The sequence below is a fragment of the Podarcis erhardii genome (assembly GCF_964252035.2).
Source record: "Podarcis erhardii genome assembly, chromosome: 8".
Classification (NCBI taxonomy): domain Eukaryota; kingdom Metazoa; phylum Chordata; class Lepidosauria; order Squamata; family Lacertidae; genus Podarcis; species Podarcis erhardii.
In genome coordinates, this window is record NC_138499.1 from 43,239,104 (window position 1) to 43,260,224 (window position 21,121).

Here is a 21,121-nt window from a genome sequence, read left to right on the forward strand (position 1 = left end):
GGAAAGCGCCTGGGCTGTGTCTTATCCTTGCAGGAGCAGCCCTGGTAGAAAAATCAGGCTGCATGCGCAGGTCTAAAGTAGCACCGGGAGACCCAGATCCTTTCCCCGGATTGTTTTTCCGCTCATTGATTCTGCACAACCCTCCTGCCTTTCCCAAATGCTCAGCAAAATGACACTGCGCATGCGTACTTGTCTCCCTGTCCCGCCACCCCCGGTCTCCTCCTTGATTTCGACTCCAGGAGCCTCGCCTCTTCCCTCTCCCTCCGCTGTCACGTGACTAGCCGCAAAGGCTGCCGGGAGCAGGCTGACCCGGTTGTCTGGGCTCTCCGGATTCAATATGGCGGGTCTGGGCGGTCACTGAGGGGCTTGGCGGGGCGGCGGGTGTCAACACGGGCAGCCCAACTCTGCGCTCGTCTGCGGCGGGGATTCGGCCTCAGCGCTCGAGGCGGGAAGCGTCTCCAGGAGGAAAGGAGCGGGCTAGCCGGCCGGAGGGGGCCGGCCCTTCGCTTGGGCTCGGCGCGGCGGGCCGCCCTGTCAGTCGGCCGGAGCGATGGCCCAGCGAGTGCAGTCGGCGCAAGAGTTCCTCCAGGACTCCTTCGTGCCGTTGGTGGCCGCGCTGTGCAGCGAGGAGGCGGAGAAGGTCACCCGCAAAAACAACCTGGGCTTCTGCGAGCTCATAAAGCCTTTCTGTCGCCTCACTTCGGAAGGTCGGTGTCACCTGGCGGGAGCGGAACTGGGTTGTTTACATGGTGGGAGGGGAAGGGAGAGCCGCCTCCGGAGCACCCCTGCCACCGCCGCCGCCGCCCCGTCCCTTCCGGGTGTGGGTGCTGCGAGGCAGCTGGGTGGGGGCAGTATGTACATCCCCAGAGCCCTCCGAGGCAGGAGCCCCTTTCACTGTGTTGACTTCCCCCTTTGCTGAAGTTTCGACTTCAGGCAGCTGCTTCCCATCCAGATCGCTTGCCAAATTCTCCCTTCTGCGAAAGCCAGGAGGGTACTTGTTCACGTGTGTGATGGCATCTTGTTTACTCTGAAGGGGGGGAGCATTGGATCCGGCTTATGCTTTCACTCCAGCTTTTTATTACTTAAAGACAACGGGCCAAATGGCTCTGAAGTGTAATGTCCAGGGGCCTTTGCAACGACAGGGACACCAGCGTTAAAGTTATTAGGACCCTCGTGGGCAGAATTACGCTCTGCTGATTGTCAATGTTTTGGTTGTATTTTGTGAAAGTGGTCTCCCTTACTGACTTACCACACTTCAGAGGCAAAAGATGACAGCCCTACAAGTGCTGGCTCAAATTAAACCCTGTTGATGTGAGCCATGCGAGTGGTTATTAGCAATGGATGTGTCAGTTGTAGCCTCAGTTATATGTACTGGAGACTGCTCCCTGTGAGACTTAGGCTGATTTGCCAAGATGATTATATAATTTTGTACCAACAGGAATATTTCATGTTTCTCAAACAAACAAGTCTGTTACACATAGGTGATGTTTGAAAAAGGAATAAATTACTTTAACTTGGCTGTTACAACCTAGGAAAGCACATTTAACAAAATGCTCACCTTTGCTAAATGAAAATCAGTTAGAAACATCAATTAATTTGTTTTAAATTAATTTGTTTTGGTTTGTTTTATACATTATTGCTTTGTATTTATTATGCTATCTGAACATTAAAAACATTAAATACATTTTTAGTTGGTCAATCAGTGTTTTTATTAAATATGCACGTTTTCTGTTGCTGTAAAATGACTTCTATAGATAGTAATGAAATGGATCTTGATGAAAAATAACAATTTTCAGAAGAACTGCTTTTGTATTGTTCTTCTTTTTTGCTCATGTATTACTCCAAGTAAGCAGGACATTGCTTAAAGGCACATGAAGCAGCAACTTTGTTGAAGTTAAGCAGGCTTGGATCTAGTCAGTGCTTAGATGGGGGACCATCAATGAGCTCAGTGTATGCTGTTATCATGAAATAAATATAGGAGGTGAATGTAACAAATATATGCCCATTCATTTAGGATTAAGCTGTTGGAATTCTAATTGTGCACATGCTAGGCTCATTTGAAATATACACATATGTGGACAACTTTGCTGCCCCAAAGAAATCATAAATTCTTCAACCACTCTGCTAGGATAAGTGATGGCCACTTCCTGCCAGCATTTCTGAGTACTATATTTTATACCAGCTTTTATGAATGAGTAAAGTGGAGATATTCCAGCTCCCTCCACAAACAGAAGGAGCCCTTTAGTTGCAGGTGGGGATGATATCCACACCATTATATTTCTCATTTTATAATCACTATATCGATGCAGTCTTTAATTATGTTTCTTACCTGTGCTGAACCTTCATGGTTGGAAACAATAAGTAATTACAATTGGTAGGTAAGGAGTATGTTAAGCAGGGCTGTTGGCATACTGCCTACCAAACTGTATTTTAAGTTGCTCCTTTCATTTGCACCTTGTTTTAATGTGTCCAGAATTAGGAAATGTGAATTAGAGGCAGGAAGTTTTTTCAGCTGGAGATCTACCAAGAATTTCTGCAATTCACAGATGTGCTTGTTTGGAAACATAATGAACAGGAAAAGTATACAAGGTTGAGGGCAATTTCTGTGAATTTGGAAAAGTGTCAGATAGGAGACTAGAAATGGAAGGATGTCAAAGTGACAAGTTTAGTTACAAACTAAGAATATGAATACCAGTTTTTCTTATGATTTATAACTCATCCAAAGGTGTTCAGGACAGGTAAAAACTGCTTAGATATAGTGATTGTAAAATGAGAAATATAATGGCGTAGATCTCACACACACCAAACCGCAACCAAAGGGTTCCTTTTGCTTGCTGAGGGAGCTGGGTTACTTCCACTGTTGGAGGCAGTATGTGCCTGCGTGCCTGTTGCTGGGAATCACAAGTGGGAAGAGTGCTGTTGCACTCAGTTCCTTGCTTTCAGGTTTCCCATAGTCACCTGGTTGGCCACTGTGAGAACAGGATGCTGGAGTAGATGGGCATTCGCCTGATCCAGCAGACTCTTATGTTCTTACTCATTGGAGGCTTCCAGTGGAGTGCAGAGGTTAGTGGCCTCCCCCCCCCCCCAAACCCCATTTCCCCTGCAGTCCCTGTGTTACTTCTCTGAAGGCTCCTCCAACTCTTTGGATAAGATTTTCAAGGGGATTCAGGTGGGAATGAAGAACAGCAAAAATGATTTTCCCCTTCCACTGACAGAGCATCCTATTAGTGGAACTCTGATCTTGAGATGTTGCTGCCATTGCAACCTTCATATGGATCCAAGCCATTATTATAACATATATAATATGTACTGCAAAATAATACACTCATAATAGTTTCCTGCATTAAATTTATCAAAACAGAAGGGCATGTTGTGGATAGGGCTAGGGATATAGGATTTCTTTTTAATAGAAGGATGTTTCTTACAGATATTTTGCCTGTTTGGTTATCCCTATAAAGCATAAGTTTATTGTAATAGGAATGCCTAAAATAGTATTTGCAATTGGCATCAACTCATTGTTACTAATGAGCTTTTGAAACAGAAAATTTTCCACAAAAAAGAAACACGAGAAAATTTTCCAGTGCTTGACATCACTGACAGAAATTTCTACTATTGAAAACATAAATCACTTTTAAAAATGACTTAAACACTTCAGAGGGAATGCTGTGCTGACAGCAACAACTGAAATTATGTTTCTTTGTGAAGTCCCCCCCCCCCCCAACATCTGAATACCCTGTCCTTGGTTCCATGTTGAATGCTTCTAACACTTTCAACAATGTAAAATAGTATAATCTCATGCATGTTTAATCAAAAGTGCACCCTACTAACTCCAGTGGGATTTACTTCTTAGAGAGATTGCAGTCTAAAGGAATGTTCTCATTTTGAATATTTTGTGAGAGGATATCTTGCTTGCCTTTTCAAAAAATTTGAAGATACTATATGTTTTGAATTTTTTTTACAGAAATGTTGTGTATTGAGCATTGCTTCAGAGCAGACTAGTCTAACACAGCTATTTTCTTACTTTAGTGCACATGAGAGATCCCAACAACCAACTTCACATAATCAAAAACTTGAAAATTGCTGTCAACAACATTATTACACAGCCACCTCAACAAGGAGCCATTCGGAAGCTTCTGAATGATGTTGTGACTGTTAGTCAGCCTGCTGAAGGATTAGTAGCTAATGTGATTACTGCGGGAGATTATGATCTCAACATTAGTGGTATGTAACAAGACATTGAAATGTGTTAATGATTTTATATTTTGTTTTGTTTTATATTTTCCCAGTGAGAGACATACAGCTTACAGCTTTGAAAACTTGATATTGCACAGTGATTAGTTACTACAGAAAAATACAATATAATATAACAGGTACAGTTCTGCACACATAGGCAGTTTGGGAATTGCTCAGGATAAAAATACAATACAATACTGCATATGCAGGAAATGTGGGAATTCTTCAGTTTTGTTGCCTATTTCCATGTTGATAAAATTCCATATATACTGTTGGAGTTGGTTTTTTTTAAAGCAGCAGACAGTGTTAGAAATGCTCCTACTTTGATTCCCACTCTCCATTGCTGCTTATTTTCAATTTTGGAATTGTTAATCCTAGCCAAATTTCTTTGAAGGGCAGAGGTACATGTTGTAAGATAAATGGTTATTGCCCAAAATGTTGAGCTTTATCCTTCCCACCCTGTAACATTTAGCCATATACTTAGTGCTGTCATCAAAGTTAGCATTGTCCCACTATTGCTTCTCACCATTACTGCCCTCTCATCAATATTCATCTGGCTCATAGAATGCAGATGGACAAATAAGCAGCTGCAGACCCTCAGTCCCCATCATTTCTCCAAGTGAAGTGGCTGTCACTAGTGAGGAAGGGTTCTGGTTCTGTGAGAAGCTTCCACACCATAGATATGAAAGGAGCAACTTGCCTGATTTCTGCCCCTCCCTCCAAAAGACAGCATAAACTTTCTGCATACCTATGTGATACTATGTAATGAGATTCCTCAGTCCACATCACTGACAGTGTCCAGGAAGTGCAGAATGCATTTATGTCAGGCCACAATTTTTTACTGTATGTTAAGAAAGGGTTGAGAACTCTAGGGTAACATACAATTCTGCCCTTAGGTATAATTACTTATAGAAAAAGTGTTGAAACCAGTACTACTTTTCTGTAGAAAAATAATTTTTATTACCTGAACCTTTCTGCTTGAAAATCTCCTGTTCATGCATCACTTTTCTAGATTACCCCATGTCTTTATGTAATCATACTGTATGTATAAGCAGCAAATGAAACAGAGAGAAAATTGTTGTTATTTCTTGTTTTATTTACCGTATTTTTCGTCCTATAGGGCGCACCGGCCCATAGGACGCACCTTGGTTTTTTTTGGGGGGGGGGGGAATGAATAAAAAAATTTTATTCCCCCCCCCAGCCGCGGCTGCAGTCCCAAGGCTTGTGGACACCCGCCCTCCGGAGGGCTCCCCGTGCTTCGGGCAGCAGGCTGCTGGCCGCAAGCCTTGTGAGCCCGCGGGAACTCCCGCCGGGCTTGCAAGGCTTGCGGATAGCTTCCTGAAGCCTGGAGAGCTAGAGGCATCGGTGCACACCGACCCCTCTCACTCTCCAGGCTTCAGCGAAAGCCTGCATTCGCCCCATAGGACACACACACATTTCCCCTTCATTTTTGGAGGGGGAAAAGTGCGTCCTATGGGGCGAAAAATACGGTATATTGTGTAACCAGTGTGCATGACCTTTCAGAGTATATGAGGACAAGTCTACTCAATAAACTTTGAATGGAATTCAGTTCCACTGTAATACAATTGTTCTGTCAGCGCAAACATTTCTACTTTCATATGGAACTATATTTCCTCTCCTCTCATGTGCTATTCTGGGGGGTTTTCACAACCCTTCAGAGCAGGTTTTTTGAGGGTGGGAAACTCCATTGTGTTAGTGGAAGTCCTTTCACTGGCTTGTGCTAGTACATCAGGTTAGTTACAATCGAAAATGTGAAAGTGTAAGCAAGTGTTTTATCACTTTATCTACCAACACAAGTCTTCATGGAAAAGGTGTATTTTGAAGGAAAGGAGATGTAACATCATACAGATGTTCTTGGAGGCTGTTGAAGCACATGGAGTAGCATGAGAGAGAAAGGCCAACATGTTCTGAGGCTGCAGGAGATATTCAGGTGGTAGAAAATGGTGGAGCTTTAGAAGGAAAGATCATGGGTAGAGCTGTTGGGATATAAAAAAGATGTAATGGGGTGTGAGGGTGGGCAAGGCCATGAAAAAAGGACAAGGAACTTGTACTGGATCTAGGAGTGGAGAGGTAACCGACATAGGATTTAAGAAGTGTTTTATCTATTTATCTGTTTGTTTATTAAATTTATATACCATCTTTTGTCATGATCAGAGCAAATGACATAGGCAGCAGAGTACTAGATAGATGTGATGAGACTGAGAGACAATTAAAGTCTAGAGATTGCAGCAAACTAGGTCAGGACTAGTCTACTTCGTTTTTGCAGAAGGAAAGGATTACAGTTTTTCAGTGTTGCAAAGGGAAAAACTATGGTTTGAATATGAGGAACAAAGATGATCTAGGCATCAAAATGTGACTGGATGGTAATAACGCCAGTGAGAAAGGAAGGGCTAGAAGAAGTAGGGCTTTGGGGAAAATAGAAGGTTTGGTCTTTAAACATAAAAAGTTTGAGGCTATAGCAAAGCATTCAATTAGAAATATCAAAGAGGCAGTTGGAGATATGGGATTAGAGTGGGGAGGGACAGCTTGCGGGTGGGAGAGAGAGTTGGGTGTCGTCTGCATATAAATAGGACTGATAGCCATAGAAATTGATGAGATTACCAAAGGACTATAGAGCCAGCATTGGGCATTGGGCTGGATACCCTCACCCCAGCCCTACTGCTCATTTTCTTTGAGTGTTTTTGCCCAGCTGGAATGTGTTCTACAACTGTGATCATGTCTCTTGCCAAATGGAGAGATGCATGTGTGTTTGTGTGTGTGTGAAACCTCTGAATTTGTTTGACTGGAAAGGAAGGGCTAGAAGAAGCCTACTGTAACAGTTTGTTGTTCTTTGGCTTTGGACCCACCACTGGCATGCAGCTTCTGGAAGGCCTGTCGTGATGGAATTTGGCCTAGAGCTTGGGAATGAATAGCAGGGGGCTAAGAACATATCAGGAGAGACCCCAACAGAGCGAGAGAAAGGATTCTTTATTGAAAGTAGGACTCCAGTAAAACCCAGAACTGGAGCACTAATATGTCACTTTCCACTTAGAGGATATGGTGTGAACTACAACTCGTGTTCCTGAGATATTTCTCAGGGGGGAAAAGCTGGTGTGAACAGACTTTTTGAATAGTTTATTTTAAAATACACCCAATATTTTAAACACTTAAAAAAACAAACCCAAAACATTTTATATGCCCTTTGACATGTCTGAAGTATCCTACTCTTGAGTATTAAATATATTTTAAAATGCATGGCCAATGGAAATGCTTCGGACATGTCAAAAGGCATGACTACTGACCATGTGAGAAGTTTCATTATTTGTTCCTAAAAAACTCTTGTCTCTTGTTATAGTTAGTTGGGTAATCAGTTGTCTGTCTTAGGTGTATGTCTCGGTTTTGCAAGTACATTATTTTCTGTATTCCAGGTGTGTTTTTTTAATTATTATTTCATTTTATAATGTATAAAAAACAGAACAATTGTAGCAGCAGACAAAAATTAAAATTGCAAAACAAAACTATAAAATTGCACATGAGTTAAAATAGTCCAAGGAAAGACTATCAACTTTATCATATCATTAAGTATAGTTTTAGAGGTACCAGGCTTGTGCTGAGTGTATGTGTGTGTTCCCATGAGTGATGTTACCTGTTGAATGGAGAAAAATATAGTTAATATAGATTCTTAATATTGTTTAGGTAGTTTTTTTTAGTGATTGTGCTGAGATTGCCTTAAAAGTGTGTTCAAAGTGATGCTCTCTGTCTGGCTGATTTTCCCTGCTCTCCCCACCCCCATGAAATGCCATTTCCTCTTTCAAACAATATCTGCATTTAAAGAAGATGAAGACTTAGGGGTGTGTGAATATTTCAATGAGCATAAGTCTTTTTTGTAATAAGCCCCAAAATAAAAATGCTACTTTGGGTTTTTTTTCAGTAAGCAACAGTTGTAGATTGATACTGTACACATCCCAAATGTTTAAACCTAGTTATGTTCTTAGTAAGGCACAGTTACCCTATAACAAATGCTTAAAATATTCAATGTTACTGAATAAATTCTGTCAAATACACCTGCTTTCTCAGAAGCTTTAAAATATTCTAATTCTGAAGAGAATGAGCATGATGCAGTATGCTCAAGACAAAATGCTCTTGGTTTTAGATTTTTCATGTTTGGTTCTGAAAGTGTCCTATGTCCAGAGACGTCAGTGGAAGCTTAAGGGTTTACGTGTATCCAGTAGATTTTCACATGCATATGAAGGAGGCTTCCTAAACCTGAACGAAGATGAAATGTATACAAACTACCTGCTTAGTTTAATACTTCCATGTTTTCTCTGTCAGATCTCTCAGTTAAAGCTAGTGTTCCTTGGTACAGTAGTTGGAAAGACACACTGATGGGACTGAACACATCCACGTTTTATTCAGGTATTTTGTGTGACTGGTGTGGGTTTCCTAAATAGTCCTTTATATTCCTTTGTTATGCAACCCATCCATCTTTTCTTACCACCCTACTACACTTTTCTTAGAATAGATTTCATTCCTAGAAATAAATATTGGTGATGGTTGCTGAGATCTTATCTTTTCTTTTAAATCCAATTGTGATTATTCCATAGATCAAAATGAAGAGAAAATCATTCTCTATTGACTTGATTGAGCATGCTGAATTTTAAATTGCTTGACTTTCCAGAAATGCTTGCCTCCTTTTCCTTTTTTAAACAATAACTTGTTTGTGATAATTGGAAATAATAGTAGTGTTCAGATGAGTTGTAAGCTGCTGTTCACTACCCACCATATTTTTCTTAGCTGGCTTCTTGTTGTTAATCATATTTTGTTTTAGGGTCTTGTAGTTTATAGCTTAACAAATGTATAGTTACTCATTTGTTGTATGGAATTTGGATGTCTTTCACTACAACAGCATTCCTGTTTGTGATATATTGCATTTGCCCAGCACATTATTCCTGGGAAAACTTAGTTCTTTTCGTTGTTAACAAGGCTGTTATGATTAATCTTGAATGTGATTGTGTGATAAACAGAAACTTAATTGACAGTGCTCGAGACATCAGTGGTTACTATTTTCTCCCTTGTCAAACCACTCGGGCTGCAAAAAGGGACTTACTTGCATGGAAGGAAGCATTGGTACTGAAACTAAAGGAGAAGTTTGCTGGCTTCCTCTTCCGTAAATTGATTATGTGTTTGGCAATTCCACTCTTTTCTAAGTATGTCTCAGATGGAGGAAGCAGGCACTAGGAATTTGAGTTCATTTTAGACTTTGGTTAGATCCAGAATGTGCAGAGGATTTTTCTCTTTTTTTATATTTCTTGCTATTAGGTCTTCTTTAATCGTGAGAATCTCAGTGATAAAAATGAATATCCTCCCAAAATTTTATTTCTGTTCCAAACGATCTCAGTACTTAATGATGTACACTGTCTAAAAGAATGGCAAAAATACCTATCTAACTTTATATGGAGGAGGAAACCCAGGATAAAATAATATTCCTATTGATATAAAAGATAGAGGGGGTTTCTCACTCTCAGACTTAGAGTTGTATTTTGAAGTGGCCTGCCAGTTTTGGATAAAAGATTGGGTGCTGCTGGAAAACACACAGTTGTTAGATTTAGAGGGACCTGACGTCAAACATGGTTGGCATACAGGTATTTGGTACGGCAAAGCTGGAATACATAAAAGTTTCTCTAACCATGTTATTAGGAAAAAATTAATTAGAGAATGGGGAAAAATATAAAACCTTATTGGAAAACAAAACACCAAGGTGATTATCCCTGATAGAAGCAGAGAAAAGGAAAAAATTTAACATGGGGGTTAAGTGGGGTACCTACAATGAGTTGTTAGATTTCTCAGGAGAACTAAAAATGAAAAAAAGAATAGAAGAGATTAAAGAATTTATGTGTTGAATTGGCTAAATTATTATCAAATTAACTCCAAATTTAAGGCAGACAAAAAAGTGAGATTCACAGAACAACCATCACAATTTGAAAAAGAGATATTAAGATCTAACCTATCTAAAATGTATAAAATATTACTTGAGTGGGAAACCAAAGAAGAATTAGTTAAATCATCCATTATCAGTTGGCACAAGATGTGGATCACAATATTGATTTAAATCTGTGGGAGCAATTGTAGAAAATAAATTTAAAATTTACTGCATGTTATGTGTTAAAAGAGATCTATTTAAAAATGATCCACAGGTGGTATCTGACGCCAAGCAGACTAGCCAAAATATTTAGATCTAAAAGTGACAAATGTTGGAAATGCCAAGAAACAGTTGGTACATTCTATCATTAATAATAATAATAATAATAATAATTTATACCCCTCCCATCTGGCTGGGCTTCCCCAGCCACTCTGGGCGGCTTCCAAAAAAATATTAAAATACTGTAATACATCAAACATTAAAAGCTTCCCTAAACAGGTGATTGTGGAGGAGAACAAAATAATTCTGGGACAATAGTGTATAATGAACTTAAAAAAATGTTTAAAAGAATGTTTACCAAAAATCCAGAGGCTTTTCTTCTGGGAATAGTAACAACAGAACACGCCCCCCCCCAAATTACCCTATGGACGTGTGTGAGTACAGCTGCTTGAATTCTATTTGCACAAAAATGGAAAACAGATACACAACCATCAAGAGAAAAATGACACCTCAAAATGTTAGAATACTTAGAAATAGCCAGTATGACAGATAGATTAAGAAATAAAGATGCTAAGAGATTGAAAGAGGATTGGATATTATATCGGGATTATATGGAAAAATATAACAAGAAAATAATCATAATGGATTGAATAAAATACTCAGCAGTAGATGTTACAATGTGAGATTATGTAAGGCAGTGGTGTCCAAACTTTTCAAAGAGGGCCAGATTTGATGAAGTGAAGGACCAACCTTTTTTTTAGGATTGAAGTTGTTGGGCTTTTTTTAGGATTGAAGTTGTTGAGGTTTTTTTTTTAAGGATTTTACCCCAGGAAATAAACTGCCACAGGGGCCGGATTAAACCAACTGGTGGGCTGGATTAGGCCCCTCAAATGGACTTTGGGCATGCCTGGTATAAAGTAATGAAAATAATTTAGTAGAGTAAGAAAGCACAGTTAAAAGGATAGTAGATAGGAAACCATGGAAAGAGTGGAAGGGAAGTTTAACTCAAGATATATGTGATTTAAAGAATCTTGGAAAAATATAGCTATGTTATTATTGCTATCATATGTTTATGACCTATATCCATGGTATTTATTTATTTTTATGTATGACTGTAACATAGTATGTGTTGATGATGAGATATAACAGAAAAACAAATAAAAACACACACAAAAACTTGCTTTTAACTTACTTTGATCAATAGTTTAACGTGCATTCTTTATTCTACATAAACTGCTTATAAGTTATGGATGATTAAGTGGTATATAAATACATAAGTAAAATATATTCAAATTTTGAGATTAGAAACCGCTACAATACCTTTTCTCGAATGAGGAGCAGTATGATGCTTTAGTGATTAACAATATTACTTTTGAAAGTCATAGGAGGATTTCTTTTTCTGATATTTTGTGTCTTGGATATAAAAAGTGATGATGGTTATGCTGAATGGTACAAAAGTGGTGTTTACGTTCCAGAATTAAAATATTAAAATACTGGGTTATGCTTTAACAAATGAATTGGGCCTTTACTTGAATGTGAGGTGCCTGTGAGCTTCTAATGGTATTTGTGAGAAAGCAATGCATTTACAGTCTTAAAAAAAGAAAAAAAGGTGAAATCTATACAGTGGGTTTACTAGAAGGGAATAGTAGTCTTGGTTACTATACTTGTGGTGGTAACAAATCCTGAAAGGTGCCCGTCTAACCACAACCATGACAGCAAAACAAATTCCTGTTCTATGTTTTTCAAATTTAGAATTATACTATACCTATAACCAGTTTCATTGTGATGAACATGTGATTTTAGTAACATTGAATGTACATGACCAATTGTGACCCTGCCAGACCTATACCTAGCATCTGGGGAAAACGGCCTTGCGGGCCTAATGAGTTCTGCAGCCTGAAGGTTCCCTTTGCCAGTGTTAGATCAATGTATGCTAGCTATATTGCTTCTTGTTTAATATATTTTGATTGTTCTCTGAATAATCTCAGCATTAGATAATGTTTCTTAAGTGGAGCTTACTTGTAATTTGGAATTGCAAAAAATGATATAACTGATTTTAGAATCTTAACAAAATGTAGGCTGCAATCATATATACACTTGCATTGTAATGCAATTCACCAATCCATTTTACATTTTATTATTCTGTACTTTAAATAAAATCAGTGAATCTTGTATTGGGGCCCTGCTGTCACCTCTCCCCCCTAATTCTGTCCTCCCCTATTTTCTCCCCAGCCATTTCCTCAACTCCTTTGTATGTTACAATGTCTCGCTTAGTCTTAGTTGTTTCTGTTTATTTAAAAACTGAATAAAAATTATGTATGCACACACTACAGACTTATATAGAATTATGTATACATACACTACAGACATCAGACTACATCTCATTGAACTCAATGGAGGTGACTTCTGGGTAACTTACAGATAAGGCTGTCATATTTCAAAAAGTAAAAACCAGGACACTCCAAAATTGTGGTGTTCTTTTTTTAGCGTGAATTCTGTTTTTGTTCAAATAAATGAAAAATTCCCAAAACTATACTATTGATACGCTGTAGTTGTACAGGCATGGCAGTATGAATCAAATTGTATGGGAGTAGCAGAGGGGCGAAATGGTTGCAGTACAGCCATGGGATATATTGTGAACCATATGAATGAAATATTCATTAGCTTCCCTTTCTTTATGAATTGCAATCTTGAAAATAGTTTCTTCTAATCTTTGTCCAAATCATACTGCAGAAGTGCTCAATAACTAATTAGTACTACTGTTAGGCTTGATAACTTTTTCCAAGACCTCTCCTGCTGGCAGTTAAGTTGTCTACTTTTTTTTTTTACAGCAGAGTAGCTTGTCTCTTCATTTTAAATGTTTCTGTGATATCTTTTTAATTTATTTCAGCTACCACTCCATGGTTTGAGGCTTATCGAGAGAGCTTTCTTCAGTCTATGCCATCATCAGACCATGAATTCCTAAACCACTATGTAGCCTGTATCCTTTGGAACAGAAAGATAAATGTATGTTGTATATAAGATGCTTCTGTCCTACATCTGCTAGTAAAGAAGCTTATTAAAAAAGCAGAAAATTGCAACAAAACAATTCTGTTTTCCAAAATCTTTATCGGAATTAATTGGGAGTATATGGTGCTCAAGGTCATTTTGTTTGTGTTTGAGTTGTTTGATATTGAATTGCTAATAATTGCAGCAAAAACCTGCATTATTCAGAACCTTAAATTACTCAGTTTTTATGTGTTCTTGCTTGTACAGAACCCCTTTGCACCTCCATTTGAACGAGCCACAATTACACCAAGAAGCCCTTAATTAACTATGGTTTCACATTCCATCTGAAATGGTAAACTGTGGTTTTCAGCTTTGGAACAAGCCAGGATATTAATCCTTGGTTTGAACTTTGTGTAATATCCTGGCTTGTTCCGATGCTGATAAACATAATTGGAGGCTTCCTGGTTTAATCACTGCTTGCAATATGAGGATTGTAGCTGGGTGAAGATTCTTGGGTACTGACCAGCTTTTAGTACTTTATCAAAGAATAAACTTGCAGTCATTTAGCTAATGGTAGCATAGCAAACAGACTGCAATGAGCTCATCGTTTATACATTATTTTTAGGCAGTATTTTATTTTTTATTATTTTTAGGCAGTATCAGTTAGCTGCCACCTGTCTTGCTAAAGATGGATTATTATTATTATTATTATTATTATTATTATTAATCACAAGTGACTTACTTGTAGCTTTTCTTTAGATGTAATTTAGGCACAGGTTTAAAAGAAGCACTGAAGTTGTTACTGGAACAATACCCAAGCATTAACTAGTTCTTGGTTAACTTGTGAACTTGTGGTTCATCCTTAATGTCAACTAAGGTATGCTCGTGGTGTCATCTAGTGAACCTGAACCTGTGGAACAGTTTTTAAAGCTTTCACAAGAGCAGCATCAGATTCAACATAGTAATGAATACTCTTATCCAAAATGGTTCATTCCAAACACCCTCAAATACTATGTGTTGTTGCATGATGTGAGTTTAGGAGAGGAACAAAGGTGAGTAGGGTTGTCTAAGTGGCTTCTCTGACATTTTATAAGATTTCTGAAATGCTGATTTTAAGCTTGCTAATGTCTATGTAGTTTAAGATAATTCCATTATCCTCAGTTCTTGAACATACAGGTGTAATTCCTTCTGGTGTACAAAAACTATGTGTCTAATATAACTTGCTGTAACAAGCATAAATCATGTAGGACTATGCCACTATAAATAACCCAAAAGAGAGAGAGCTGTATTATTTTAAAGCACTGTATTTTTTGCCCTATAGGACGCACCTAGTTTTTTTGGCAGGGAAATAAAGAAAAAAACCCTCCGGAGGGTCGTGCAGAGCTGCATGGAGCCCGGGAACGCAGGCAGCTCTGCGCGACCCTCCGGAGGCCGGCATGGCTTGGTGCCGGGCTCCGGAGGGTCGCGCAGAGCTGTGCGGAACCCAGGAGTGCAGGCAGCTCTGCGCGACCTTCAGGAGGCCGGCGCGGCTTGGCGCCGGGCTCCGGAGGGTTGCGCAGAGCTTCCTGAAGCCTGGAGAGCGAGAGCCTCTCGCTCTCCAGGCTTCAGCGAAAGCCTGTATTCACCCCATAGGACGCACCCACACTTCCCCTTCATTTTTGGAGGGGAAAAAGTGCGTCTTATAGGGCGAAAAATACGGTAAGTAGGTTAAATCAGATATTTTGGTCATGGAGGATTCCTAGATAAAGTGTGATTCCTCTGGCTCATGTTAAGGAAATTCTTTTAGGGTTTTGTATTCTAAGTCATACATGTTTTTTCCTTTAGAATAAAGAATGGTGCTTTTTCAGAATAATTCATAAGCTCTTCCATGAAGCAGTCAGGAAATGCAAGTGCTTGATATTGCAAAACACTCTACAAGTTTGTTATTGAATACCTTCTGCGACCATTGTGTAAAACTGGGATGTGTGCATTTTTAAAATAGGAAATTGGACTTTTCAAATTGTCAAGTTGTCTGCAGTTAATCACTCGGACCAGAATTAGCCCGTAACAATATAAAACATAAACTGGTGAAATATTTTTTTTGCATATGTGTTGCTGCTCTTAACCTGGCTTTACAATAGCAATCTTAGAAAAGAACTCTGTTCTGTCTTAAAAAAAATAAGTGCTCAGGGTGGGGCAATTTACAAAATGGCATGTGCCAACACAATTTTATGCCGTTTATTGCTGTCCTGGCACGGCAGGCTTATTACATGGATGCTACATGGAAACTGATTCCTACAGATATTTCACATCAGAGTTGGCTTGAACATAATGGGTTAGATCAGGGGTCAGCAAACTTTTTCAGCAGGGGGCTGGTACACTGTCCCTCAGACCTTGGGGGGGGGGCGGACTATATTTTGAAAATAATAATAATGCAAGAGCACCATGAGCTCCAGTGGGTGCTTACCTGTGTCTTGTGAGCAGCAGGGGCTGGCGGTGGTGGAGGGATGATGAACGGCATGCAAAAGGGCTCTGTAGAGGGGCTGCTTAAAATGGCTGCTGCTTGAGCGCTACTACTGCTGGCACCAACAAAGCCCAGCCCCCTTCCTCTAGGCAGGGTGGGGAGAAGCCAGGAGGAGGGAGGAAGGTGCTGCCGCTGCCGCCATGTGAAGGAGAGGGAAAGAATGTGCATGCTGGCGATCCACGCAGCGATTCCCAGACCGCCAGAAGGCCGTTGGGCCTGATCCGGCCTGCAGACCTTAGTTTGCCTACCCATGGGTTAGAGCTAAGGTAAACATACACAGTGGAGCTAGCAGAAACAACCCTTGTTCTTTATGCACTACATTCCCAAAATCTTCTATCAGTACCATGTTTGCCTCTTTTTAAATGTTCACCTGTCCTCTTCTTTTGATTTTTTAAAATCTGTCCTCTTTTGATGTTTTTATTCATGCTGGAAGCTGCCCAGATGGGCAGGGTAATAATGATGATTATAATAATTAATAATTTTATACACACACACACACACACACATATACATCCATACTGAATACTCTTCTGCTTGTTCAGATTTCTCCTGATGGACTTTATTATAATTCTGTTTGCCATTGTTTTCAGCCCTTGCCTGTGTTAAATTGAAATTAATATGGCTGCATTGACTTGTGAAGAATCTTCCTTGTCAGCAGTTGCTTATTTCTGTATCCTCAGCTCTTTAAATCTCTGGTCACTTCAACAGTGTTTCTGTTTTTTCACTTTTTTTCTCATTCAATCCTTAATCTTTCTTCATATAGTCTTCTAAGTTGGGGATGGACACTTCCTGATGGATCACTAGTTTTTCCTGACTGCTGGGATTCTTGTCAAGAATACTTCATATAAATTGTTCTGTGCAACACTGATTGCTGCTCTTTTCAGTTTCTGTAGTTCTGAAGAGAAATGTTTCCTTCCTGAAACTTTGCACGTTGAGCTGAAGCAAAGTTGTTCATTCAGTATACACTAGTTTGCATTCACATGCCACAGTAAGCCATAAACCATGCACTTAACATGCATGGATGCTGTGAGAAAAGAAATCACAACCCCTGGCTTAGTTTTACAGCTTGATTGTTTCACTCCAAACTACAGTTGAACAAACTGGCCAAGTGTAATGCTGAGCCAGGAATTGTAGTTTGTTTCTTCCCAGTACAAGTGAGGAGGAGTGGATGTAGTTTGCTTGTGCCTGGTAAACTATGGTCTATGGCTTATGGCTACGTGAACATGCCAGGAATAAAGGTGAAGTTGGATTACCCATCAAGAAGGATGATGTTTGAAAATATTCTGCAATGCTTTACAATTTTTAGGGCTGATTCAATTTATGAAGAAATGAAACAGAGATATGGGACTCAGGGGTGCTATTTACTTAAGATAAATTCTCGTGGATCTAATCGAGGAGCAGACGAACAGATTCCTGATCCCTGGAGCCAATATCTTCAGAAAAACACTATCCAAACCCAGGTATATTTTTTTACTTAAAACTTTTTCTGTACTATACTGAAGGGTCTCTTCACTCCTTTTGCTGTATGTGATAAATTATTTAATAAATTATTTAATAAATTATTTTGTCGCAGTTTTTAAATGTCTGAGAAAGCAGATCCACATACCAGTTGAAGTTTAAAGTTTCAGCTTCTTTTGTTCTTTCTTGGCATTATTTTATACTATGATTGATTGCTGGCTGGTACCTTCCAACACAGCTAGCCCAGGACACTTTGCTGCCTGAGGTGAGTGGAAAAGTGAAAGGCAATTCCCCTTTCAACATACATAAGCTGGCTAAACTAGCAGTTCGCCTCATCACCGGTGATGAAGATTCAGTGTCCCCTTCTGCCTCTGAAGACCGCAGCATAACTTAGAGAGTACAAGGCATACTCTGCAGTAGTATCCAAGCAACATTCTGTTGGAAATAAATTAGTGATTTATAGAAGTGTAAAATATGTTACATTTTCAGAAAGGTGAAACTGTTTTTGTATGTTTTATCCTGACAGGAACCTTATGAAGATGGCCCATATACAGTAATTTCAAATAAGAATTCTGATCACTTTATACCACTGGATGGGTTAGGTAATGATTCCAAAGGTATATTTCTTTTTATAACAACTTAGTTTAAAAAACAAAAATAAACTAGTTGGTTATCAGACTATTGCAGGTCCAATTTTAATCATGCCAGAACATGCCCTTATTTCATCATGGTATAATAAGGTAACTGCCATTAAAATTATGTAATATGAGCAGTGTTTTTTTCTTGGGGGATACAGGGGTATGCATGCCCTTAAACATTTTGTGAATCTAAGTTTGGCCTCATTGAGGGGTAGTATTTCAATATTAGTAGGAAAATGATCATATCCGTAAACATTTTTTTAGAAAAAAAAGCAGTGGGTATGAGCTGCAAATCCACACCTCAAATCTCAGTTCTCCTATGAGCTCTTTTGATGGCCACCGACAAACTACTAACTCACTGTCTCAGTCCCCTTTTGAAATAATACTAGCAAACTTTGCTTAATTATTCTAAGGCTTACTAAGAATATATATGAAGTGGTTTTGAGTTTTCATAAAAGTTTCAAGTGCTTATGTAGGGATGCTTATTCCTCCAGGATTAGCTGAAAAGTATTTGCTGCAGTATCAGTGATAATTCAAGTAGTATCTTGCTCTTCCATCAAACTTCACTACAGTGAAGCTGATTGGTGACTTTCCCCATCCCCTGAAATTGATCTGATCAGATCACCTAGTATGACCCTAGCCTTCCACCAAGAGTTTCCCCCTTACAAGTCAGGTGCCATTAAAAAATAAAATAAAAGCTTGTTGGAGTTGTTAAGCAAACAGTAAAAGACTACAATCATTGGTAAAAGTCTAGCTCCTTTTGAAGTGTTTCTGAAGCTCACTGTATTTGTAGAGATAAACCTCTGTCTTTCTAAGCTGTGTTCACTAGGCTAAAATACATGGGAAGTTTATTTGTAGACCTCTCCTAGTTGAAATATAGCCAGCTCATAAGAATGTATTACAAAAGTGGAGCAAACAAGCAAATATTGTTCTGTTGCATTACAAAAATGCAAAGGAACTTCAGAAATGCATGCATTTTAAAATTAAGCTAAATAGAATTAGTGAATGTCCTGAGATTTTACAGTTACCTCAGGTAAGGTAGATCTCACAATTTACCACACCCCCTTAAATATACTCTTTTGCTAAATGTGTTTCATTAACACATAATAAATAATAAATACCAAATACATGACACTTGTTTGCTTCAGTTACCGTATTTTGTGGGGCAAACCATGCTTTCATGCTGTTATGGGACGCAGGTGGCGCTGTGGTCTAAACCACTGAGCCTCTTGGGCTTGCCGATTGGAAGGTCGGCAGTTCGAATCTGCATTACGGGATGAGCTCCCTTTGCTCTGTTCCAGCTCCTGCCAGCCTATCAGTTCGAAAGCATACAAGTGTGAGTAGATAAATAGGTACTGCTGTGGCAGGAAGGTAAACAGTGTTTCCATGCGCTCTGGCACTTGTCACAGTCCTCTGTGCACCAGTAGCGGTTTAGTCTTGCTGGCCATATGACCTGGAAAGCTGTCTACTGTATGGACAAACACTGGCTCCCTCAGCCTGAAAAGTGAGATGAGTGCCACACCCCATAGTCACCTTTGACTGGACTTAACCATCCAGGGGTCTTTTACTTTTACCTACCTTTTACCTTTAATGCTGTTATACAGTTCCTAGTTTATATATCTTTGGTATCACCATAGGGTTCTTTGCAGATGGTGCCATTTCAGATTTCTGGTTTTCTTGGAGAGGAGGGGAGCTTAAGAACATGTGAGTAGGAATGTGGGGAAGAGAGTAGGACTGTGACTGCCCTTACCTAAATAGTGGTGGTACTTTCTGGAGCAGGCATAGGCAAACCTGGCCCTCCGTATGTTTTTGGGACTACAACTCCCATCATCCCTAGCTAACTGGACCAGTGGTCAGGGATGATGGGAATTGTAGTCTCAAAATATCTGGAGGGTCGAGTTTGCCTATGCCTGTTCCGGAGACTATAATAATGTTGGTAATTGTTGGCTGAGTTTGCTCTTGGGTCTCTTTAGTTGTTTGATAATGCATATATATGGGTTTAAAAACCACATTTGTTTATTAGTTAATATTTGATTTGGTGCTTCTCTTAGAGACATTTCACTGTCTCCCAGCTGAGAGCTGGCTTTAGTCTCTTTCCAGTTGTAATTCCAAGTTGTCAGAATTCTAAGATTATACCTTATCCTTTACTTGGAATCTCCATGTTACCTTCAGATGCCATGAATAGAATTTGCATGTTCAATAGAATTTGCATGTTTCAATATGTTGAGGTCATGACAGCTCTGACTTCTTGTGAATCATATTAGGTTGGCCAATGGCTAGGGAGGGTAGTCCAATGAGAGGTAGTGGCCAGCTAGATATACCTTTTCATTTTCTATTGTTTTCCTCTTGTAAGTTCGGACATTATTTGTTTGCAAACTTTGATATTATGCACTATAATTTGGCATAACCATTGCAAAATGTCATTAAATAGTATCCATGTAGACTGGGAAAATCTAATATACACATATATTTTATTTTGCATATTGGTATAATTATTTGATTAAAATACTATTAATCTAATTTGGAATGGAGTAATAGTAGCTGTAAAATATGTTGTATACAGAGGATTGACCACTCTGAATTATAGTAACTTTCAGTACATTTTAGAAAGGTGGGGTGTCAATTAACTCATAATCACTTAGTAAAATCTTGCTAAAATTCCAATCCTTAGTATCAGAGCTTATTTAAATGGGTGTTTACATATTTTGTTTTTCAGTAGATGGTTTATCAAATAATTTTAAGAGTCATCCACTTCAATTGGATCACACCAGTGAGAGTGGTTGTTTTGATGGCACTGATTATGTGAAACCAAATTCATCCATGCATGAATCGAAGAAGTCAAATACATGGACACCTCATGGTACCTGTTTGACACTCACAGATCATGATCGAATTCGACAGTTCATACAGGAATTTACCTTTAGAGGGCTTTTGCCACATATAGAGAAAACGATCAGGCAACTTAATGACCAGGTAAGTCATTCACCCTCTAAGCTTTTTTGCCTAGCTGATAAATAAACTCAGCAAGATATGCACTTTAATCTGTTTTATCTATAGTAGATGTAACAGGCATGTAGTCAACGTCTATGCTTGCTTACAACAAAGTGGTCTGCCTGTTTTCTGGAGTTAATGCCCTCCTGATACTCCCTCCCTCCTTGCTTC

General features: G+C 39.2%; 1 protein-coding gene across 7 annotated transcripts in view; it reads left to right on the forward strand.

The window, feature by feature from the left end:
* Positions 1-292: 292 nt before the first annotated feature.
* The window catches only part of TRAPPC8 (trafficking protein particle complex subunit 8), a 51,081-nt gene continuing 30,252 nt past the window's right edge, over positions 293-21,121 (forward strand). For 2 of the 7 annotated variants that reach the window (XM_081873603.1, XM_081873604.1), the window contains exons 1-8: positions 293-707; positions 4,027-4,221; positions 8,566-8,649; positions 13,263-13,352; positions 14,238-14,412; positions 17,170-17,323; positions 17,848-17,938; positions 20,676-20,932. In XM_081873603.1, coding sequence (XP_081729729.1) covers positions 551-707; positions 4,027-4,221; positions 8,566-8,649; positions 13,263-13,352; positions 14,238-14,412; positions 17,170-17,323; positions 17,848-17,938; positions 20,676-20,932 — 1,203 coding nt within the window. In that variant the 5' untranslated portion in view covers positions 293-550. The remainder of the gene's footprint in view (positions 708-4,026; positions 4,222-8,565; positions 8,650-13,262; positions 13,353-14,237; positions 14,413-17,169; positions 17,324-17,847; positions 17,939-20,675; positions 20,933-21,121) is intronic. The other 5 variants (XM_081873605.1, XM_081873606.1, XM_081873608.1 and 2 more) reach the window with 3 other exon arrangements.